This window comes from Cyclopterus lumpus, chromosome 14 (assembly GCF_009769545.1).
Source record: "Cyclopterus lumpus isolate fCycLum1 chromosome 14, fCycLum1.pri, whole genome shotgun sequence".
Taxonomy (NCBI): Eukaryota; Metazoa; Chordata; class Actinopteri; order Perciformes; family Cyclopteridae; genus Cyclopterus; species Cyclopterus lumpus.
The window spans coordinates 23,707,260-23,732,822 of NC_046979.1; the positions used below are offsets into that span (position 1 = coordinate 23,707,260).

The 25,563-nt window shown below is 45.2% G+C and overlaps 1 protein-coding gene across 2 annotated transcripts; it reads right to left on the reverse strand.

Moving 5' to 3' along the window:
* Positions 1–19,545: 19,545 nt before the first annotated feature.
* On the reverse strand, positions 19,546–25,352 carry riox2 (ribosomal oxygenase 2). Of its 2 annotated transcripts, none has more exons than XM_034550903.1 (10): positions 25,276–25,352; positions 23,972–24,418; positions 23,301–23,420; positions 22,764–22,892; positions 22,508–22,611; positions 21,799–21,901; positions 21,265–21,430; positions 21,040–21,128; positions 20,839–20,949; positions 19,546–19,801 (listed from the first exon to the last, which is right to left on the reverse strand). In XM_034550903.1, the coding sequence occupies exons 1-10, from the start codon at positions 25,333–25,335 to the stop codon at positions 19,649–19,651; spliced, it is 1,482 nt and encodes a 493-aa protein (XP_034406794.1). In that variant the 5' UTR covers positions 25,336–25,352; the 3' UTR covers positions 19,546–19,648. The 2 variants fall into 2 exon arrangements, with proteins under 2 accessions (XP_034406794.1, XP_034406795.1); XM_034550904.1 differs by lacking the exon at positions 25,276–25,352 and adding an exon at positions 24,770–24,943 and having other exon boundaries at positions 19,649–19,801.
* Positions 25,353–25,563: the final 211 nt, after the last annotated feature.

Here is a 25,563-nt window from a genome sequence, read left to right on the forward strand (position 1 = left end):
CAGTGTTGGCTATTAATCATAGAGGTGTGTAGCTTATTCTGCAGCATTAGAGATGTTTCCAGTGGCTCAGTGATTTATGAGGGGGGGGTAGTAAAGTTTGTGGTTGCTTATGAAGAAAAGGATTTTGTGATCGAGGCCAATGAATGCCGTCATCCCTTTCAATAAAGCAGTTAATCATACAGGATGCTATGCACGTTGCTGGCAAATCACACATTAGAACATCTTTCTGACTAATTAAATGACAGATTGACTAATATTTGTGTATATGATTTAGTTCACATTTGTTGGATTTTAACCCAGCTTCATTATAATGGTAAGCAGTTGATTAATAAGGCCTGTTATGCGGAGAAGGATTTACCCATGGGGATCAATAAAAGTGTACATTTCTTATGTTAGTCAACTCATAAAGGAAAGCTGGTTGCCATAGAGAGAGGAACATTTCATGTTTGGGTCACTAAAGAAATCCTTTACTCTCTAATTTAGCCATTACTGTAGCCTCCCTTCCTCATGATTTATACCTCAACAAACCATGCAAATCTGTCAGTACTGATGTCATGACATGTCTAACAGTTTCCTCCACATAGGAATGTCAGCGCACTTCCTCCCCTGTCCTAAATTCTTGAATTATGATATGAATCACTTGTTTTTGAAGGACAGTATTTACGGCATTGCTGAAAAAGAGTTGTCAGGCATTAATCTCTAAAAACTGCCTTTCATTTACACGCATGATGTGGTCAATACAACCAATTTCTGCCGCTTTCTGAACGTGACAAAACTAATTTATGGAGTAAAAATGCCCCCCCGTTTCCAAAAAAAGAAAGAGAAGAAAAAGGCAGCGGTGTATATTCATAGTGCATTCCTTCCAAAGAGCAGTCAGTCATTACGCTTGTGATCATTACAGGGTCCATTTGGAGAGTTGGAACATGTGGTCAAGGTTAACTGTCTGTAGGCTAGTTCCCACACAGGTAAAGTGGTGCCCTCTGACCGCAGTGTAACAGAGCAGCGCCGCAGTACTCCGCTTTAATGAGTCTAATTAGTTTACAACACTCTTAAATGGATGTGTGCTCTCGGCTCACAGGTTGACGGACAGGTGTCAGAAGACAGAGCTTTGATGAATGAATGAGTGAAATTAAAGAATCCGTCCGTTGATGGCTGGTGGAAAGATGAAGTGGAAAGATGAAGCGTATTTCTTCAAACATAGTGTCAATCATAACATGGTCATTGATACTTGTAGCTTGTCTTCATGTTGCCAGATAATAAGCGTGATCCTGGTAATGATCCACAAAGAAATGTCAAGAAACAACAACATTCTTTTTTTTATTTTATTTTTTTTATTATTGTTAGTTTTTTAACTATGTACTGGCTCTGTGGCACTCTGAGATTATTGGATGAAGAGTGCCTTACAAATAGAATGCATTATTATTATTATTATTAACATTCTTTTGTTTCTGGGAGCGCTGCTGTACAATTCAACCTGAACAACCACGTCATGTAAACATCAGTCATACCTGTGTTATAATAAAACAAAAAAACGTTAGATTTGGTATACACAAGTTTGAAGGTTTCTGGGGTTGTCAGGTGATGCTAGTAGCACAAAGCCAACCAGTGACATCATTACTCCAGGTGGAGACTGCAGATGAGTCAGGAAAGGCCTTAAGTAACCTACTACTAATGTTTCTTTCATCTTTGTAACCTACTACTAATGTTTCTTTCATCTTTATTCTGCCGTAACCAGAATACAATTTTCTTTCAGTGTGGAATAAAGGAACAAAACCGTAAAGTTCATCTGTGTTTTCACCAAACAAAGTCATGAAAATATTACGGGACATAAGTGTGGTGAGCCGTCGACCCCCTCGCCTCCCACTTTCAGGCACAGCAAGTCCTTATGATACCAAACCAGCACAGGCGAGGAAATAATCTCAGTGCGCCTGATAGCCGACACTGAAATAGAGCCCTGAGACACAGTTTCAACTATATAAGATAACAGTGATGTTGAGCAGGTCCTTCTGAGCTTGAGATGAAGGGATCCAGTCAACTCAGGACAAAGTAGAAACATGTATGTTCATCCTTCAAATGTACCATATTCGTCACAGGCCTACTTGGATAAGAACAGAAGAAATACATCCCCAAGCAACAGAAACTGTTAAAATGATATTATCAGTGTCTCACTGTGGCCACTAGGGGGTGCTGCAGCCCCTACATCCCCATGTATCCACAATAATCAATTTCCTCTACGATTCTTTCAATCATATCCATCTTCGATCATTTTGTTTAACATCTACCCCAAACAGTATATCGTAGTTTCTGAGCCTAAATTCTGCAAAGCAACAAAGTCCTTTTTACAATAATATAACTAGTTAATTAGCTAATTTCACTACAAATAGAGATGTTAAATAAGATACAATAATGTACCCATTTTTATTTTGTTTGGAAAAGTTTACATTTCTATATAAAAGTTCAAATATTTTCAAAGGGAATGCTTTTGATGAACAGACTGTAAGTCAACACATCCCTGAAGTCTTTGAATGAGTTGACTTGTTCTCCAAAGTATCAAGTTATTCCCTATATTACAGTAAATTCTAGATCTGGGCCCAAAGCTTGAATTCACTGAAGTAAATCTAAACAGGATACTTTGTTCCAAAATGATTTTTCAGCCTTTTGCCCCGTTGGCAAGCTACACCATCGCTCTGTGCTGCCCTCACATGCAGATACAGCTGATAACGTTGCCCCGACCTGTGGCAGCGTAGCGCTCGCCCTTCGGTTCCTCCAGCAGGTTAACACTGTTACCAATGAAAATATTCTATTAGAGGCAAGATTGATGATCTCTTGCCCTCATCCAGTGCCGATCTGTCATCAAGTGGCGTTGCCTTGGAAACGGCTGTATGCCCTGGTATATATTCCTCCCATTAACCTTGACCAATAGTCCTCAATGGTTTCTACTTCTAAACCATCTACATGCCCCATCCCAACGAGGCTGCTTAAAGACGTGTTGCCTTTAATTGGCACCTCTCTGTTGGATATTGTTAATGTGTCTTTGCTAACAGGCCATGTACCACATTCCTTCAAAGTAGCTGTAATTAAACCTCTCCTGAAAAAGCCCACTCTTAATCCAGAGGTGTTGGCTAACTACAGACCGATCTCTAACCTTCCCTTCCTCTCTAAGATCCTTGAGAAAGTAGTCGCAAATCAGTTGTGCGACTTTCTACAGCATAATAGTTTATTTGAGGAGTTTCAGTCAGGATTTAGAAAACACCACAGCACAGAGACAGCACTGGTAAACATTACAAATGACCTCCTAATTGCATCTGATAAAGGACTCATCTCTGTACTGGTCTTGTTAGACCTTAGTGCTTATAAAGGACTCATCTCTGTACTGGTCTTGTTAGACCTTAGTGATGATAAAGGACTCATCTCTGTACTGGTCTTGTTAGACCTTAGTGCTGATAAAGGACTCATCTCCGTACTGGTATTGTTAGACCTTAGTGCTGATAAAGGACTCATCTCCGTACTGGTCTTGTTAGACCTTAGTGCTGATAAAGGACTCATCTCCGTACTGGTCTTGTTAGACCTTAGTGCTGATAAAGGACTCATCTCTGTACTGGTCTTGTTAGACCTTAGTGCTGATAAAGGACTCATCTCTGTACTTGTTTTGTTTGACCTTAGTGCTGATAAAGGAGTCATCTCTGTACTGGTCTTGTTAGACCTTAGTGCTGATAAAGGACTCATCTCTGTACTGGTCTTGTTAGACCTTAGTGCTGCGTTCGACACCATTGATCATGACATCCTATTACAGAGACTGGATCAGTCGATTGGCATTTCAGGTACCGCACTAAGTTGGTTTAAATCCTATTTATCAGATCGATCTCAATTTGTATTTGTAAACGATGAAGCCTCAATGACCAACAACGTTAATCACGAAGTTCCACAAGGTTCTGTGCTTGGACCAATTTTATTTACCTTATATATGCTTCCTTTGGGCAACATTATCAGGAAACACTCCATAAACATTTAATGTCATGCAGATGATACTCAATTATATGTATCAATCAAACCAGAGGAGACCAACCATCCATCCATCCATCCATTATCACCCGCTTATCCGGGGTCGGGTCGCGGTGGCAGCAGGTTCAGCAGGCCGACCCAGGCTTCCCTCTCACCCGCAACACTTTCCAGCTCATTCTGGGGGATCCCGAGGCGTTCCAAGGCCAGCCGGGAGATATAATCCCTCCAGCGTGTCCTTGGTCTTCCCCGGGGCCTCCTACCAGTTGGACGTGCCCGGAAAACCTCTAATGGGAGGCGTCCAGGAGACATTCTGACTAGATGCCCGAACCACCTCAGCTGACTCAGCTCATTTCGGCCGCTTGTATCCGAGATCTCGTTCTTTCGGTCACGACCCAGAGTTCGTGACCATAGGTGAGGGTTGGAATGTAGACCGACCAGTAAATGGAGAGCTTTGCCTTGCGGCTCAGCTCCCTCTTCACCAAGACGGACCAGTACAGCGCCTGTTTTACTGCTGCAGCCGCACCGATACGCCTGTCGGAGACCAACCAGCTCGCTAAAATTGCAGAAAACTGGTTCACGCGTTTGTTACTTCCAGACTAGATTACTGCAACTCCTTATTATCAGGCTGCTCTAATAAGTCTCTTAAGTCCCTCCAGTTGATCCAGAATGCTGCAGCTCGTGTACTCACAAAAACTAAGAAAAGAGATCACATTACTCCTGTATTAGCTGCTCTGCACTGGCTCACTGTAAAATCAAGAATCACATTTTAAATTCTTCTCCTCACCTACAAAGCCTTGATTGGTGATGCACCATCATATCTTAAGGAGCTTGTAGTACCATATTGCCCCACTAGAGAGCTGCGCTCACTAAATGCGGGGCTACTTGTGGTTCCTAGAGTCCTAAAAAGTAGGATGGGAGCCAGAGCCTCCAGTTATCAAGCTCCTCTTTTATGGAACCAGCTTCCACTTTCAGTCAGGGAGGCAGACACAGTCACGTCATTTAAGAGTAGACTTAAGACTTTCCTCTTTAATAGTGCTTATAGTTAGGGCTGAATCAGGTTTGCCCTGGTCCAGCCCCTTGATATGCTGCTATAGGCTTATAGGCTGCTGGGGGATGTTTTAGGATACACTGAGCACCTATCTCCTCTTCTCTCTCTCCTTATGGATGAATTTACACCTCTCCATTGCACCTCATTAACTCTGCTTCCTCCCCGGAGTCTTTGTGACTTCACGTCTCATAGGGTCCATTGGACCTGGCTGTGTCTGATGCCGGCCTCCCGTGTTGGCCCTGCTGATCGCCCCCGTAATTTGTGATATTGGACTATACAAAATAAACTGAATTGAACATCATATTGGAAAACAAAAAGCAGCAAAACCTCACATTTTAGATTTCTGAACCAAGATGTGCTGCTTGTTTTCTATGCAATGTTCAGAGCATTACATTACATTACATGTCATTTAGCTGACGCTTTTATCCAAAGCGACTTACAATAAGTGCATTAAACCATGAGTCCAAACTCAGAACAACAAGAATCAAGCAAGTACAATTTCTTCAATAACGTTAAACTACAGAGTACTAATACATTGTCATATTCATGTAATGTGTTTATGTAACTTTGTAAATGCTGTTCATTCTGTAAACATGACATCTATTCATCTGTCCATCCGGGGAGAGGGATCCTCCTCTGTTGCTCTCCTGAAGGTTTCTTCCCTTTTTTACCTGTCAAAGGTTATTTTTGGGGAGTTTTTCCTGATCCGATGTGAGGTCCTGGGACAGGGATGTCGTATGTGTACAGATTGTAAAGCCCTCTGAGGCAAATTTGTAATTTGTGATATTGGGCTATACAAAATAAACTGAATTGAATTGAAAATAGTGCTTATAGTTAGGGCTGAATCAGGTTTGCCCTGGTCCAGCTCCTAGATATGCTGCTATAGACTTACAGGCTGCTGGGGGATGTTTTAGGATACACTGAGCACCTATCTCCTCTTCTCTCTCTACTTATGGATACATTTACATCCCTCCATTGCACATTACTAACTCTGCTTCCTCCCCGGAGTCTTTGTGACTTCACGTCTCATAGGGTCCATTGGACCTGGCTGTGTTTGATGCTCTACCTGGGTCCTGACTCCTTGCCCCTGCTTCCTGCATCTAGCCTCTGGCCTGGACCTGGCCTCCTTCCCAATCGCCCTGCCTCCTTCTTTGTGCCCCCTTCCTCAAAGGCCGACCTCATTGGTCTGGCCTCTTTCGCGATGCTTGGTGGGCCGGCCTCCTGTCTCCATGGCCCTGCTGATGTACTGAATTGAATATGTTTAAAGGGACAGTGGGTAGGATTTGGTGACATCTAGTGGTGTGCTTTCAGATTAAACTCTTTTCTAGATTTATGCCGTTCTCCACGCTTCAGTTGCAATCCTTGAGATTCAGTCCTGGTGGATTTAATGATGCCCTATACTTGCGGGAACATCACATGCGGTTCAATACTACAGGTCCCAGAATGCTCTGGGGCAGCAAAATAAACTACTGTCCTTTTAGTAAAGAAGTCAGGTAACAATGGCCGTGATCTGGTTGTAAGTATGAGTGTGAGTCTGTGAACCGATAAAGTGAAAGTAGTCAGTGTTCTCGCTGGGAAGTTGAAGGAGAGCACAGCCCAGAAAGGCTGCCGGGCTGTGACGCTATTATTTATAAATATGGAATTACAATTCATGGGTCTGTCACAAGATGCCTTTGGGCAGCAGTGTAACTTTGAATTTGAAGATGTGTGCGTGCACAGACAGAGGTCTTTTTTCCATGTACGCCAACCCAATGTAGGACAAAACATGACCGTGTTTCTCCATCATGTTTATGCTGCTGGTCATAACAAATATTTCAAAGGTGATGAAATGTATCAATATGTTGACTCACCACATCGGCTAAAAAATACAGGAACTACAACCACTCTGGGCATTGATTTGTTGGGGGATAGTTCTGTAGATATAGACACTATATTATATATATATATATATAAATAACAACTCCTTTCAACACAGATAAATGCAGAACTAATCTCAGGAAGACGTCAGTTGTTGGATTTATTAGTTTCATAAAGTATCTAAAGACACACTGTTGTGTTGTTGTGTAGATGGTGTCGGGACACGGTCGTACAGGCCATGTTGGAAAGCTACAGCGGCGACCGACCGGAGGCCGGTTCCAGACCGCCACGTTATACTTTAATGTGATATACAACATTGCCAGCTCAGCGGTTGTACCACGGCCTCATGTATATTATTCCTTTATTGTAATTCACTCATTTTTCATGGGGGAGTAAACAAATATTGCAGCTGTCACATCCATCTGACTGAACACCTTATATTATTGTCATGAGAAACATGGTGTTTTATATGTATTTAGTTGTACTTTTGCTCCTGTTATTGTCAGTGTGAATCAACCTGTGGATGAGCACTAATCAAAAGACATTAATAGGCGGACCAATAGTCGTGGCTTCTTTCACTTGCTGTGTGATGATAAACGGCCTTCAGACATGATTCTGTTGCTTATGAATCATTACGGTAAAATAAATCTATAAATCTTAATTACAATCCCTCCTCGGCATAGTGGAAGTAGTTTAGGGCTGCAGTCTGTGAGTTGCACTCGTTCTTCACAGTACATTTAGTTTGTACGCCCTCTGGTACGAGGTGAGGTGAGGGACTAAAACTTCAGCCAATAAATAAGATTCCAGTCACCTGCATGTCTTCAACTGGGAGAGGTTTTAAACAACGACCCTAGAGGAGCCAAACACTCTCTTTCCCAGACCTATTACATTTGAGTGTGTCTTTTAAATAATCAATGAATGGGCCATTGTATTTCCCATGTGGGGCTTGGTGCTGTGCTGAAAGATGGACCATGGGGACTTTATTGTGTGGTTAGTCACCGTAGTTTTCTGTGACCAGGTCCATTTGATTTGGTTTGTGTGCGCTGGTAGTATATTCATAATTCATCATCATATAACTGTCAGGACTCCCTCCTCAGCCCGGTCACACAGTGACACCCGGTACAGAGCGCGCTGCCAGGGAGCTACGTGCTTGGAGGCGGGTACAAGCTCCAACTCACACCTGAAGCCACTCAGCTCGTCCCACAGCTGCAGCTCGTCAGCTCGTTGTATTCGAGATAAAGAGCAGGACTGTCTGTGCTGTTGTTGCAAGTTCGTGCCATGATGTCCGTGGACTTTCCTCCTCGGGTCTTCACTGAACGTTCCCTTGTGTCTTTGCTGACTTTTTGTGTGGATTATTTTCTGTTTGACCTTCAAGTGGATTACCTTTTTTTTCCCTTGAAGAAGAGTTTTTGGTTTTGTTGGGTTCGATCACCCGTGGACTAAGGGGACGCTTTGATTTTTGTGCGTTTCTTTTCTCAGGGACTTGTTGTACTCTAATAAACTACGCCGTGTGTTCAGCTAAAACTAAACCTTCCTGTTGTCGTGCGCTTGGGGTCAGAGACAAACCATAACAATAACTGCTTAACTAACTCTACACTGACCTCCCTGATGGTGCAGTTTCTTTTTAAACTCACTTGTTGAGTTTTCTATTTCACGCATTGTCAATAAAATCTATATTTGCGGTATAGTAGTGTCTGGCTCCAGTTTATTCTGGGTCTTCTGCATTGAGTATCATCGGGTCACATGTATTAATTTTTTTAATTCTAAATCCAGCCCTTATTTAAATAATTAGGCTTTGTGTAGTAAAATGCACTAATAGCTCAAATGTGATCCACCAAAAAGTGTGTAGAATCTCTTAGTGTTGGAGCATTTTGGATATAGAAAATGGCCGCAGAGTTTAAATATAATGTTGTTAAATCATAAGAAACTTGAATACATCCAGTGGTTTGAATTAGATGTTTTCCCAGCAATATAAAATCGATATTAGAGAGGGAATCATGACCTGTTTAACTTCCCAACACTAGCGATAAGCAGATTATTCATAGTTACATGTCATTTTTTTTTTTCAGGCGCGTGACATTCACGATGAACTGGAGGGTGAAACTGATTGACTAGAACACACTACAGGTTTGGGGCACGCGCTGTCACTCAAATCCGCCACATTACATTACATGTCATTTAGCTGACGCTTTTATCCAAAACGACTTACAACAAGTGCATTAAACCATGAGTCCAAACTCAGAACAACAAGAATCAAGAAAGTACAATTTCTTCACTAATGTTAAACTACAAAGTGCTATCAGTAAGAGACATTTAAGTGCTACTAAAGTGCTACTACGGCGCCACCTTCCCTATTCAAGGTATAGTCGAAAAATATGTGTTTTTAGTTTGTAGAGACTTCCTGCTGTCCTGATGTCAATGGGGAGCTTGTTCCACCAATGAGGAGCCAGCACAGCAAACAGTCGTGATTTTGTTGAGTGTTTAGCTCGAAGTGAAGGAGCTACAAGCTGATTGGCAGAAGCCGAGCGAAGTAAACGAGCTGGGGTGTGAGCAGGGGAGTCTCTAGACCCCCTGGGGGCCCTAGGCAAGAAGGACCATGGGGCAAAAACATAATTCCAAATACAAATTAGCACCAGTTTAGACAGACTAAACTGACAGCAGAATTTATTTGATGCTGGTATCAGTTTTAACATTTGACAACAAATGCTTTATTCTGGGAGAAAATATCATTGGCGTTGGCAGCAAAGGACTAACTTATTGTGTGGCTATAAATGTGTTTAGAAGAAAATGGCTGAATTCACTTTACACGGAATCTGCGGAGTGTCTGCTCTCTTATGCGACGCTGTTTCATTATGTAGCATAATGCTACGTAGCGTTAGCCACCAAAACGCGCCAATCAGTTGACGAAATTCTGCGATATGAATTTTGATATTTGGTCATTCATTTAGTTAGTGTTTTGAGCTTGTATATTCTTGTAGCCCAGGTTCTGCTGTTTAATTTGATGGCTATATTTGTTTGTGATCAGTGTTCGTATGAAGCTTATCTGTTGTTAAATGTTTTGATTTGCACACGGGCTCAAGAGGCTAATGTGCAGTAAACTTATTTGGTGCCTGGTGGATGATGTTTGGGATAAAGTGGCAGGCTGGCTGGCAGCACTACTTGTTCATAATGTAACACACATAGCTTCCACATTCCCACTTGCCACTGTCACGTTTTTTCTTTTCATCTTCTTCTTGTTTTTTTTTTCGTTTTGTGTGCCCAGAGTGATATGTTCGCTTCATTTTTTCATTTTGTTTGTTTGTGTTTGACCGGCACCGCACGTCGATGCCGGCTAGTAAGGGGGCCCCATTAGGGAGATTCCCGACGTGTCATTGCAGTGTCTACGGGGGTTTTAAGTTGTGTCGCTGATATGGAGCGATATCAGCCATCTGTCGGGGCCCCCTACTAGCAACTACCCAGTGACAACTCGGAAAGGGCCCTGTGGGGGCATTTCCAATGCGTTGTTGTTGCAGCGTCTAAAGCGGTTCCATTATTTTGTCATTGACGTCAGCCGTCCCTCGGGGCCCCCTTCAGCTCGGGGCCCTAGGCAATTGCCTGGGTTGCCTGTTCCGTTGCGGCACCTCTGTGTGTGAGGTTAGACCATGTCCTGGATGTAAGGTTAGACCATGTCCTGGGTGTGGGGTTAGACTATGTCCTGGGTGTAGACTGGACCTGATCTGTTTGCAGCACGGTACGCAAGTACCAATGTTTTGAAGTGGATACGGGCGGCCACCAGTAACCAGTGAAGGTCGCAGAGGAGCGGAGTAGTGTGGGTAAATTTAGGAGGTTGAAGACCAGTCGAGCAGCTGCATTCTGGATGAGCTGTAGAGGTCGAATGGCATTAGCAGGTAGACCTGCCAGGAGGGAGTTGCAGTAGTCTAGCCGTGAGATGACCAGAGCCTGGACCAGGACCTGGACCAGAACCTGTGCCGTCTTCTGAGTGAGAAGAGGTCGTATTCTCCTGATGTTGTACAGCATGTACCTACAGGAGCGTGTTGTTGTGGTAATGTTGGCAGTCAGGGAGAGTTGACTGTCGAGTGTCACACCGAGGTTCCTGGCAGTCGGAGTCGGGGCCAACACTGAGTTGTTGAAGTTAATAGTCAGGTTGTGGGTGGGAGAGCCTTTTCCTGGAAGGAGGAGAAGTTCAGTCTTTTTGAATTAATTTTGAGAGATGTCAGTCAGACATCCACTGAGAGATGTCAGTCAAACAGGCGGAGATTCGTGCTGCTACCTGTGTTTCAGATTGGGGAAACGAGAGGATCAGTTGGGTGTCATCAGCATAGCTGTGGTAGGAGAAGCCATGCGTGCGAATGACAGAGCTGAGAGAGTTGGTGTACAGAGAGAAGAGGACCAATGACTGAGCCCTGAGGGACCCCAGTAGTCAGAGGACAAGGCTCAGACACAGATTCTCTCCAGGTTACCCGGTAAGTGCGGTCGGTGAGGTAGGATGAGAAGAGTGAGAGCGCGGTGCCTGAGATACCAGGTCCTGGAGGGAGGACATGAGGATCTGGTGGTTCACTGTGTCAAAGGCAGCAGAAAGGTCTAGAAGGATAAGGACAGAGGAGAGAGGATGCTCTAGCAGTGTGAAGGATAAGGACAGAGGAGAGAGGATGCTCTAGTAGTGTGAAGGATAAGGACAGAGAAGAGAGGATGCTCTAGTGTGAAGGATAAGGACAGAGGAGAGAGAGGCTGCTCTAGCAGTGTGAAGGATAAGGACAGAGGAGAAAGGATGCTCTAGCAGTGTGAAGGATAAGGACAGAGGAGAGAGGATGCTCTAGTGTGAAGGATAAGGACAGAGGGGAGAGGATGCTCTAGTGTGAAGGATTAGGACAGAGGATGCTCCAGCAGTGTGAAGGATAAGGAGAGAGGATGCTCTATCCAGTGTGAAGGATAAGGACAGAGGAGAGAGGATGCTCTAGTGTGAAGGATAACTCTCTACCTCCTTCTGTTTCATGGATTGGAGTTCCATTCATACATTGTCATATTCATGTAATGTGTTTATGTAACTTTGTAAATGCTGTTCATTCTGTACACATGACATCTATTGCTTCCGTCCATCCGGGGAGAGGGATCCTCCTCTGTTGCTCTCCTGAAGGTTTCTTCCCTTTTTTCCCTGTCAAAGGTTATTTTTGGGGAGTTTTTCCTGATTCGATGTGAGGTCCTGGGACAGGGATGTCGTATGTGTACAGATTGTAAAGCCCTCTGAGGCAAATTTGTAATTTGTGATATTAGGCTATACAAAATAAACTGAATTGAAATTGAATTGAATAACTACAGAGGAGAGAGGATGCTCTAGCAGTGTGGAAGATAAGGAGAGAGGATGCTCTAGTGTGAAGGATAAGGACAGGAGAGAGGATGCTCTAGCAGTGTGAAAGATAAGGACAGAGGAGAGAGGATGCTCTAGCAGTGTGAAGGATAAGGACAGAGGAGAGAGGATGCTCTAGTGTGAAGGATAAGGACAGAGGAGAAAGGATGCTCTAGCAGTGTGAAGGATAAGGACAGAGCAGAGAGGATGCTCTAGTGTGAAGGATAAGGACAGAGGAGAGAGGATGCTATAGCAGTGTGAAGGATAAGGACAGAGGAGAGAGGATGCTATAGCAGTGTGAAGGATAAGGACAGAGGAGAGAGGTTGAGTGGCCTTGAATCCAGACTGGTGAGGGTCAAGAAGGTTGTTATGGTGGAGATAGGAGGAGACAAGATATATACCACAAAGATAGCTCGCCACGCCAGCAAACCTTCCATTTAATCTTTTGGAGAATACACATACACACATTATCACATACACACATTCACACATTCACACATACAAACATTCACACATTCATTCACACTTACACACAACAGCAACAGAAGAGGATCCCTCTCCCCGGATGGACAGATGAATGGATGTCATGTGTACAGAATGAACAGCATTACAAAGTTACATAAACACATTACATGAATATGACAATGTATGAATGGAACTCCAATCCATGAAACAGAAGGAGGTAGAGAGGAGGGGCGATGAGGTGCATCAGCAGGGCCAACGCAAGACCGGCTCACCAGGCATCAGACACCGCCAGGTCCAATGGACCCTCTGAGACGTGAAGTCACAACGACTCCGGGGAGGAAGCAGAGTTAATAAGGTGCAATGGAGAGATGTAAATTCATCCATAAGGAAAGAGAGAAGAGGAGATAGTTGCTCATTGTATCCTAAAACATCCCCCAGCAGCCTATAAGCCTATAGCAGCATATCAAGGGGCTCGACCAGGGCTAACCTGATTCAGCCCTAACTATAAGCACTATTAAAGAGGAAAGTCTTAAGTCTATTCTTGAATGAGGTGACTGTGTCTGCCTCCAGGACTGAAAGTGGAAGCTGGTTCCATAAAAGAGGAGCTTGATAACTGAAGGCTCTTGCTCCCATCCTACTTTTTAGGACTCTAGGATATATAAAGGTAAATAAAATTGGTCCAAGCACAGAACCTTGTGGAACTCCGTGATTAATGCTGGTGGTCATTGAGGCTTCATTGTTTACAAATACAAATTGAGATCGATCTGATAAATAGGATTTAAACCAACTTAGTGCGGTACCTGAAATGCCAATCGACGGATCCAGTCTCTGTAATAGGATGTCATGATCAATGGTGTCGAACGCAGCACTAAGGTCTAACAAGACCAGTACAGAGATGAGTCCTTTATCAGCACTAAGGTCTAACAAGACCAGTACAGAGATGACTCCTTTATCAGCACTAAGGTCAAACAAAACAAGTACAGAGATGACTCCTTTATCAGCACTAAGGTCTAATAATACCAGTACGGAGATGAGTCCTTTATCTGATCCAATTAGGAGGTCATTTGTAATTTTCAACAGTGCTGTCTCTGTGCTGTGGTGTTTTCTAAATCCTGACTGAAACTCCTCAAATAAACTATTCTGATGTAGAAAGTCACACAACTGATTTGCGACTACTTTCTCAAGGATCTTAGAGAGGAAGGGAAGGTTAGAGATCGGTCTGTAGTTAGCCAACACCTCTGGATTAAGAGTGGGCTTCTTCAGGAGAGGTTTAATTACAGCTACTTTGAAGGAATGCGGTACATGACCTGTTAGCAAAGACACATTAACAATATCCAGCAGAGAGGTGCCAATTAAAGGCAACACGTCTTTAAGCAGCCTCGTTGGGATGGGGTCTAAGAGACAGGTAGACGGTTTAGAAGTAGAAACCGTTGAGGACAATTGGTCTAGGTTAATGGGAGAAAAGCTATCCAAATATACACCAGGGCATACAGCCGTTTCCATGGCCACTCCTCTTGATGACAGATCGGCAGTAGTTGAGGGCAAGAGATCATCAATCTTGCCTCTAATAGTTCAAATCTTTTCATTGAAGAAGTTCATGAAGTCATTACTACGGAGGTCTATAGGAATACACGGCTCCACAGAGCTGTGACTCTCTGTCAGCCTGGCTACAGTGCTAAAGAGAACCCTGGGATTGTTCTTATTTTTCTCTATTACTGATGAGTAATAGGCTGCTCTGGCATTACGGAGAGCCTTTTTATATGTTTTAAGGCTGTCTCGCCAAACTAAGCGTGATTCTTCCAGATTGGTGGAACGCCATATACTTTCGAGCTTTCGTGAAGTTTGCTTTAGGTCGCGGGTCTGAGGGTTATACCAGGGAGCAAACCTCCTTTGCCTCACTGTCTTTTTCTTCAGTGGGGCTATCAAGTCTAGTGTCATTCTCAGTGAGCCTGTAGCACTATCGACAAGATGATCAATCTGGGACGGACTAAAGTTAGCACAGGAGTCCTCCGTCACATTGAGACGTGGTATTGAATCAAATGCAGAAGGAATTGCTTCTTTAAATTTAGCTACAGCACTGTCAGTTAGACATCTGGTGTAGAAACTTTTGACTAACGGTGTACACTCCGGGAGTATAAACTCAAAAGTTATGAGGTAATGGTCTGACAGAAGAGGGTTCTGTGGGAAGACCTCCAAATGCTCAATGTCAATGCCAATGTAAGAACAAGGTCGAGGGTGTGTCCAAAGCAGTGAGTGGGTTTCTGTAGTCGCTGACAGAAGCCAATCAAGTCCAACAATGAGATAAATGCAGTACTAAGGCAATCATTATCAATATCCACATGAATATTAAAATCTCCTACAATAATAACCTTATCAGTTTTAGGGACTAAACTTTGAAAATTCAGATATAAATTCTGAATATGGACCTGGTGGCCGGTACAGTATAACAAATAGGATTGGCTGTAATGTTTTCCAGGTTGGATGTGAAAGTCTAAGAACAAGGCTTTTAAATGAGTTGTAGTTTAATTTAGGTTTAGGATTCATTAATAGGCTTGAGTCAAAGATGGCTGCTACTCCACCTCCTCGGCCGGTGCCTCCAGGAATGTGAGTATTAATATGCGTTGGAGGAGTTGATTCATTTAGGCTGACATTGTCAGGATCTGTAGTGGATCTGTAGTGTTGTGTCGTGTTTCCGGTTTTATTTTGAAGTCCTTGTCTCTCGCGTCCTCTGTTTCTCTGCACTTCCTGTCCCTGTGATTGTCTGCCCTGTCCCTGATTGTTTCCTCCTGTGTCCAATCACCTGCACCAGCCCTCTGTATTTAAGTCCTGTTCATGTCATTCCCCTTTGTCGGTTCGTCTTGTGTTGATCACTGAAGATCGTGTGTGTGAGCTTGTTCTGTCTGCGTTGAAGCCTGTTGTGCAATAAAGTTGCCTTTCCCTCATTGACGGCGTTTGGGTCCAGTTACCTGCAGCTGCACATAACAGAACGAACCGACCCAGGATGGACCCAGCCTACAACCCCTTCGAAGGGACCCGCTTGGCCTATGGGGGCCCTCGTAGCCTCCAGAAGGGGAACTACAACCCCCATAGGGTCTCGGCAACAAACCCCTTCGAAGGGACCCGCTCGGCCTATGGGGGCCCTCGTAGCCTCCAGAAGGGGAACTACAACCCCCATAGGGACTCGGCACCAGACCCCTTCAACGGGACCCGTTGGGCTTATGGGGGGCCTCGTAGCCCCAGGGGCAGAGGTCACGCAGGCCCAGACCCGGAGTGGGGGGCGCAAACCTCCGGACCGCGTCGGTGGAGGGTTCCGGCTGCAGCCTCCGTGCCGCAGATCACTCTGGTTCCCGCAGTCGCCTCCGTGCTGCAGCCCTCGCCTGTTCCTGTTGCCGCCTCCGTGTTCCGGCCAACCCCAACTTCCTGTGACCTGTCGGACTTCCGGCCGGCCCTTGCTTACCTTGCCTTGTCCCAGGATGCTCTCCGGGACATGATGGAGTCACTCCGAGCGGTGAGCATGGTCCTGCTTCGGCCACAGTCCACGCCGCTGGGGGACTGTGTTGGGACGTCTGGAATCCGCCCCTTGAGGTGGGGGGTTATGTCAGGATCTGTAGTGGATCTGTAGTGTCGTGTTTCCTGTTTTATTTTGAAGTCCTTGTCTCTTGTGTTCTGTTTCTCTGCACTTCCTGTCCCTGTGATTGTCTGCCCTGTCCCTGATTGTTTCCTCCTGTGTCCAATCACCTGCACCAGCCCTCTGTATTTAAGTCCTGTTCGTGTCATTCCCCTTTGTCGGTTCGTCTTGTGTTGATCACTGAAGATCTTGTGTGTGAGCTTGTTCTGTCTGCGTTGAAGCCTGTTGTGCAATAAAGTTGCCTTTCCCTCATTGACGGCATTTGGGTCCAGTTACCTGCAGCTGCACATAACAGACATATTCTTCATGGCTCAGCCAGGTTTCAGTAAGACACAATAAATCAATGTGATTGTCTGATATTAAATCATTTACTAATACAGCTTTAGATAACAGATCTAATATTTAGGAGTCCACATTTAATTATCCTGTTTTGTTGCACTGTTGCAGTAGTGATGTTAACCTGTATGAGGTTTTTTTGTATGACTCCTCTTCTGGTTACTTTTGATTTAATTAATTTAAGTGGCCGTGGGACGGACACAGTCTCTATATAGTTAAGGGTGGGTAACTGCTCGAATGGAAGTGCAGAGAAGGGTGGAAGACTACAACTCTGCTTCTGCTTCCTGATCTGAACTCTGGGTCATGGATTAAGTCCGTTAATCAACTTGGCCATGTTCACAGAAATGAGACGCGCTCCATCCCAAGTGGGATGAATGCCGTCTCGACTCATCAGATCAGGCTTTCCCCAGAAAGTCCTCCAGTTATCTATGTAGCCCACATTGTTTGCTGGGCACCACCTGGACAACCAGCGGTTGAATGACGACATGCGGCTATACATGTCGTCATTGATCAGATTGGGGAGAGGGCCAGAGGAAACTACGGTGTCCGACATTGTCTTGGCATAAGCACACACCGATTCCACATTAATTTTAGTGACCTCCGACCGCCGCAGTCGGGAGTCATTACCGCCGGCGTGTATTATAATCTTACTGTAACTACGCTCATCTTTAGCCAGCAGTTTTAAACAAGATTCAATGTCGCCCGCTCTGGCCCCCGGGATGCATATGACTTTGGTCCCTGGCTTCCCTATCTTCACGTTTCTGACTATGGAGCTACCTATAACCAGAGTGGGTTTCTCAGCGGGTTCGTCACTGAGTTCGAAGCTCAGTGGGCTTCTGTTCAGACTTAAAACCCCTTCGAACAGTCACCCAGCCATCCGGCTGCTCGGGGGCTGCTGGGTGACAGCTAACAGAGGCTAACGCTAAAGCCTCCGCACCGGCTATGGGGGGAGGCGGGCTAACTAGCGTAACTGTCTGAGCTTCGATGGTGCGGAGCCGTGAATCTAACCCACTTAGAACTGCCTCCAACCAGCAAATTAACTACACTTGTTGCATGTACCGTTATCATTAAGAGAGGCAGAGGAATAGCTCTACATGAGACACTCTGAGCAAGAGGGAGCGGGGGGGGAGAAGACATCGCAAGCTGCTAAGCTGGCAACCGGAAGTGATGCAATACTCTTACCGGAAGAGAGAGAGCGATGCGTTCAGGAGCGCATTAGTTGATTAAGAGGGAGAAGCCATAAGTAATACCACAAGTAATACTACATACCACAAGTAATGGCACAGGTAATACCACAAGTAACGCTACAGGTAATACCATCAGTAATATAACAAGTAATACCATAAGGAATACCACAAGTAATACAAGTAATACCACCAGTAAGTGCCATTCAAGTGCTAATCTGTCTTTATTCAAGGTATAGTCGGAAAAGATGTGGTTTTAAAAAAAGAAAAGTCTAAAACATAGAAATATGAAAGCATATGTTGCTGTGATGGAGCTTCATACTCCTTCTAACCCTGCTGCTGATGAGCCTCCCGGTGGCTCTCCAGCTGCTCCTCAGCGTTTCCTGGAGGACGGACACACAACCACACACCATCATTCAAACATAGAAACATGTCATCCAGCTTTGGACAGACCATAATGCTTTCCTTACCTCCTAGAAGGGGCTGTATTCCTCTTACAGACAACCTCACCGCCAGTGACTTCAACATTGTATTCTATTAGACATTTGGGCAACTTTGACATTACCATGGCAACACAATCAAATCAGTTCCTCCTGGAGTCCAGTTGGACATTGGTGCCCAAACTGAGATATCAGGCCTAAACTAAATAAAGTTAGCTCACGTAATGCAATGAAAATTCAGAGTGAAATCATGTTGATATCACTTTGTGATCGACTTCAAGTTACACAAGCATAGAAAAATGATATCGTTGAACTGCTGTGGCTGCGGCAGCACAACACCGGTTATGGTGGTTATGTTTTGGGGTTGTACATCTATCAAATGTGTAATAAGATGATTCTAGTTCACGTTATTAAACCAGCAGCCAGTCCACCGCTGAGCCTTCACTCCTAAAAATGTTTTGTTTTCATGCTGGTCGTGTATATGTGGGCCGATACGTCAGGAACACTTTTTGATCCTCCGTTCACCGTGTGAGGAACAGTGTTCACTGTAAGGTAACACAGGGTTATTGATACACTAAAGGTCCTTTGTGGGTGAACTATTCCTTTATGACGTTTATTCAAACAAATTAAACCAGGTTTTGGTTTGAATGCTTAAATGTCAAAATGTAATTGTGTCCCCCATGGATTGTTAAACTACACTCATTTAAAACCCCATGTGGAGCGACAGGTATGTAAAAGTAAATCTCTCTACTTACATCATTGGATGGGGGAATTATTTGGTCACGACTATGTGGTATAAGTTATGTCTACATTAGTCCAAAATATTTTTATTTACTGGTGCTTTAATTTAAAAATATTTTGGGCAACTCTAAACAATTGGTACATAACCTCCAGAAAAGTCCACGAGGTTTTCAGATTCAGACTTGAACAAATTGAGAACTATTGCAATATTACGAATCCATATTATAATGCATACCTCCTGTTGACAGCAATCACCACTGAATGCATGTAAAGCTACTGTGAGGAATATAATCATATCTTACTATGCATGAAGCGTCTCGGGATCAAATAGCAACTATGAATCAAAACCCCGCTGACCCCTTGTGTGACACCCTCAATGTCTCGGCTCGAATAGATTACAACAATGAATTCAGAATAGAGCTTTGGTAGGTTTCATTGATATTCAGTCGGAGAAGGAAAAGGAAACATGAGTTCCAGACGCTGTTCAACACATCGTAAAGGACGGTTGTGAAGCTGACTTCATGAAGCTTTATTCAATCAAACACCAGACACACAGGTATTCATACAGATCAACGCGTCAGTGATATGTTGACACGTGGTGCGCTACAGCACGACCAGCAGGCTCTCGCTCCAGAGAGCCAGGACCAGGCTGACTTTGGCCTCCGCTGTGGGCAGCTGGAGCTGGGCCACTGCCAGCTGCTGGGCCTGCTGGAGCTGCCGCAGCGCCTGGAGGTGGGACAGGGGGAACTGCAGGCCCTGCAGAGACAAAGACCACGACTGTATGACGGGAGTGGCACCGGACTTTACATTCATGCAACCACAACAACACAAAATTGGATTTACCCCCCTCTCTTTTTTTAGTGTAACATCCTAAAATTTGACGACATTCAAAGCTTCAATTGAAATCCTCAAAGCTGAAATGTAAAAACAGGCAGACACGCCCCTCCACCAGCTTCTACAGATTGATTAGATAACATCTCAGTTATGATGTGTAGAGTAGAGTAACATGACGCAGTGGGGGGGTCTGCCCCGATGTCACGGATCCACACGCAGTATGAAAAAGATAAACACAATGTAAACATCCATCCATCCATTTTCAATACCGCTTATCCTCATTAGGGTCGCGGGGCGCTGGAGCCTATCCCAGCTGACATAGGGCGAAGGCAGGGGACACCCTGGACAGGCCGCCAGTCCATCGAGGGCACATGTAGGGACATACAACCATTCACTCTCACATTCACACCTATGGGACATTTAGAGATCAATTAACCTGCAGCATGTCTTTGGACTGTGGGAGGAAGCCGGAGAGCCCGGAGAGAACCCACGCTGCCACGGGGAGAACATGCAAACTCCACACAGAAGGACCGCTCCGACCGGGAATCGAACCCGCGGCCCTCTTGCTGTGAGGCGACAGTGCTAGCCACTACACCACCGAAAACACTAGTATGAACCTGAAAATGATACGCCACCTTTATTATTGTTGCTCTTTTTGCAGGCGAGCTGATCCCTGGTGTGTGTATATATGTCTATATTTATATTCATAAAGGCAGTCATGAAGGTAAAGAAACACAATGTGCCAGCCAGAGATACATAATGAAAGACTGGAGCCCAAAAGACTACGTTAACATAAATAAACAAAACAAATGTAAATAAACAAAACATACATGGCAATAAAAGAAGGACAGGATAACGTGCAGAACATTTCTTGGTGGAGTGGAGAGAGATCATTGTGATTTATTAAGACGCATACTGGGAGGTGTTGACTCCAGGATGGTAAACAGGGTCTCTCTTACCCTGGAGAGGTGCTGGTCCTCCTCTTCGTCATAGCCCTCACCCATCATGTGGCTCTCCCTCTGGTTCTTCAAGGAGTGTAAGACAAAGACCAGCTGCTGTGTGGCCTCATCCTGACACACACACACACACACACACACACACACACACACACGTTACTGACTTCAGTCTCCTCAGTTTGTCTGCATATCTGATAGACTTACTGTTTTCTCTTGGCTGGGCTCCACCGTCATCACCATGTGGTCTTTAAACCTCAAACACACCATATCTTCCAAGGCAGGAATCCTCCCAGCTGTGAGAGACACAGACACACAGACACACACAGACACACACACTCTCTCACACTCAGTTACATGCACATGTGCACGTAAAGACAAAGTGAACGCCATCACAGTTTTAACGCATACAAACAAGCACAACGAGCTCACATGGTTCAAGCTGCTCCGGCAGGCCGTGGGGGGGCAGTCGGTTCATGATGAAGTCTCTCTTCATGTGAGTGGAGCGGACCTCCAGCATCCCGTTGGCCAACTCATCAGCCAGAGATCTGAGGCCGGCGGCCAGCGTCCTGCCGGTGTCCGGGTTCCCCCCGTGACCCTGCACACCCAGACATGGTCCCGCGTGGTAAACGATAAACGCTGATGCAACGTCTCCCTTGCAGTGTTTGCAGGTCTGTTTGTTTGTTTACCAACTGAGCTCATGCAAAATGTCACATGATTTCTATGGCAACATGCCAATGTGCTGCGTGATCTGCGTAAGCACTGCTCCCCCCGACCTCCACAGGACGTCGTCATGGACCAGCTTGTTATCGTCCATTTTCCCTTGTTTAAATGTGTTGTGTGCAAGACTATCGTTATCATATTTAAATGGGATATTGTTTCAGTTGCAAACATCTAAATGCTTCATTCTGGACGGACAACCCAAAGAGTGAAGTGGTGTCACAGCGGTCCAGACAAAGAGCCTACCAGCAGGAGTCCTCTGGGCATGCCCTCCCTCAGGCGGACTTCAGTCTGGCTCCGGTCACTCAGCAAGCTGGGAAATATGTCCAACAGCAAATCTCCCCACGACCTGAGTTAGAGACAACGTGACACTCTTCATCAGCCACACACACATTCACTGAGGTTGGCACACCTGACCAGACACCCCCAAACCTGTGTTCATGTCATCACCAAATGTGCTGTTCTGTGGAAACACACAGCCAGTTATTGGACTAATCCAATGATCAGGTGCATCATCGTAAGGAGCACGACATCCCATAGAGGCTCCTGCTATCCACATGTCATGTGGAGTTACCCTGTATTAGGGAGGAATGATGTATTACACAACCCTTTAGTGATGATCAAACTCATTTTCTTGGATGAAACTATGATCTGTTTATGTTCCATATTCTATTGACTTTGTCCTCTGCTGTATTGATCGTAGTTCTTTTATTCGAAGCAGACAGCATCTCTTTATACTAATTATATTCTGAGGCCAAACCTAATCAAATATTAGAATTCCAATACTGGGAGGGAATTCAATTCAGGTTATTTTGTATAGTGTATATTTTGGAAGAGTTGGTTTGAATTTCATGTGCACAAGTGTGAACAAAAGCTGAGTTATTTATGTTGTATGTGCATAAGTAGGTCCATGTGTGTTGCCACTGAATGCTACGTGGACGAGGACCTCCCTCACATTCTCTGGTAAGTGCTGAGAGTCAAGTGGGTGGAGTGGTCCACTCCTGCTGGGGTGCTGGCCTGATGGATGGTTCCTCTGGGGAAGTACAGAAGGTCCCCTGCCTGAGGGAGGAGAGGATCTTACTCACACAAGAAAACACATTGTATATGCTGGGCTTGTGTGTGTGTGTGTGTGTGCGTGTGCGTGTGCGTGCGTGCGTGTGCGTATATATATATATATATATATATAGATAGATAGAGTCCGGGTGCTGTACCTTCAGCACAATGTCATGGGTCGGGCTGCCCATCCTCTCCTCTGACTCCAGGCTGTACTCTGCTGCCAGAGGAACCGTGGGGGTGTAGAGGAGCCAACGCTTCTGCCCCTCCAGCTGCAGGATGAATACCTGGAAGAAGAGCACCATCAGCATGACTACATGAGTCTCCTGTGTGCGCTGCTTGGATAAAGGGGTCCACATTACAGTCAAACATCTACTTTGTAAAATAAGATTTTCAAAACCCATCATGAGCACATCAAATCCGCATTGATTGATTCAAAGTACATGAACCCTGTTGTGCATTGTGTAGAATCATTCAGATGAGCTCAAAATACAAATCATGGAGCGTCCCATCCTGTACAAGGACAACTTTCACTTTTGTAAATGAAGCTGGAATGACTTGTGTACTTTGAATTAATTTCTCTAGATTTTGCAGACTTGAATATGTTCACACTCAAGTTCACTCAAGCAGATGGTTGCAGTACTTTGAGAAAGCTTGTGTCCTCAATATGAAGAGGCTTTGGAACCAGTGGTTACCTCAACGTCATCGTAGTGGGCTGGAAGGCCCTGGGACTCCTGTGGTGTGATGTAGACGTTCGAGCCCACCAAGCCCCCGAAGAAACACTCCAGCTGCTCCTGGATCCTCCACAGCTCGTCCTGACCACACAGGAGACATCTCATACACACTGCTGCTCACACGGCAGAATGAGGTTGTTCTTTCTGCATTTACATTAACACCAAATGTGTTAATGTAAATGTAATACTTATTATAATTCAATGAGAAAAACTTACATTTAGTTGAAAAACACAAGTGGCCCTCGATCATTACCGAGCCACACCGGTGTCTTTGGGCTCTAAATATTTAGGGGCCCCAGTGGGCCTGTTTTCAAGAGGGGGATTTGTTCAGCTGATATTCTAATAGAGGAATATCAAAACTAAGCTTCTATTTCTATTGTGAGGGTTGAAGAGGATCTTTGATTATTGCAGCTGGTTATGAACACTGAAACAGGAAGCTGTTTTACCAATGACTGAAGACTCCTCTTCAACTGGGGCTCAGAGGGATCCAGGTCTGTTTCTGCCCGTTCACCTCGTGGTCACACCCTGTACAGTGTGTTATTGTTTTCTCCATGTATAAAAGAACATCTCTTTGTGATCATTGATCAGTGCAGCTGTAGGCAGTGCAGAAGAGCCAGGACTTCCTCTCTCACCTTGAACCTCTGCGGCTGGTGGAACTGGATGGTGGCCTTGCTCTGGAGGAAGCTCTTGTTGAGCGCGCCGCTCTTAACCCGCCCCTGCTTGTTGAGCACTTTCTTCTTGCCGTTGATGCAGCGCACGACGTTGACGTCCCTGCAGTACTCCAGGTCCTCGGAGCACAGGCCCGGCAGGTCGGACAACTGGAACAAGGACCGGTAGTAGGAGGCCGTGTCAGGGTCGGACCTCTGCAGGTGGAGGGGTTTCTTTTCCCAGTACTCGCTGAAGAACTGCTCCGTCCCCATGGGCTGGATGAGGCTCTGGAACAGGCGGACCGGGCTGTCGAAGCACAGGGGGGATTGGGTGTCCGTGTGCTGGACCTTGCTCTGTTTGGGAGGGAGCTGCTCTCCACCGCTGCTCCCTCTCTTTGCAGTCTTTGCTTTGCTTTTCTTTGGCATGGTGATCTGAAAAAGGAGACAGAGTTCAGAGAGCGTCATCGGTGAGATGCTGAACCTCGGAGGTACTGGAGGAACCATTTGCCGTACGGCTATTTCTGCTACCGACGGGCCACAACGGATCAGGTTTGGTGAATTCCTTTTGGAAATAAATGTCTTAACAACTGAATGCTCTGAATGCTAAATCATTTTGCTGGCCTCCGTCTGCATTAAGGGGTTTTCTAATGGAAACGCCCACAAAGCATCCGCAATGGTAACCCAGCAAGCTGATCAATAAGGTTATGAATAATGTGACGCTAGCCCAAGCTGAGTCAACAAATAACAGAAAGGGTTACTTCAGATGGATGTATGTGCACTTACTGTGCTCATCCTGAAACACACACACATACACACGCGCGTCTCGTGGCTTTCAACAGAGGATACAACACTAGCAGTCTTGTCCCAATCACGTGGGGAGGCTCCACGTGCAGACACAAGTTTCCCTTAACACAAAGTCCCCAGACACCTCTATGTCTCTCTCTTCCGGTGCTTTCGGGTGACATGTTTGGTTCACTTTGATGGGACTACTTTAGCTTGACTGAGTGTGTGTTGCTCGTGCATGTAAAAACCCTCCAAGTGTACACGCGCCTGAAATGTGTTTCTTAAATCAATAAGCACAAAGTGCGCAGGATTATGAAGCAAACCTCTGTACTTTCAGCCCGATCAATATATTATAATAATAATAATAATAGTATTTGCGACAGTGTCGCGGTTTGACGGCATTTCGCCTAAAGAGTAACCACGGATGTCGCAGCGCGGCGCTTTGATGTGCCGCTCTCTGCGCGTGCAGTTCTGTCCACAGACAGTATTTCACACGTTTGTCTCACCTCTTTAACGGCAGCTGAGACGAGCACCACGTGAACCAAGTTGTGTGTTTCGCTAAACATGTCCGACTGGAAACTCGGTACCGGCATAGACTGTGGATCGCGGTGTGGCCGTGGGGGGGCGCTGTTATGCGGGAATCCCTCTCTGAGTGGGAGCCTGCTGGTCTTTGTTCCAGTCACAGGCCCAGTGGTGTCACGCGACGTGACCTTCATTTAAACGTGTGGGTTTCAGCTTTGATGAAGAAGAGACACTGCATGCAGTATTGTTTCTTATTGTTTTATTCTAAACGA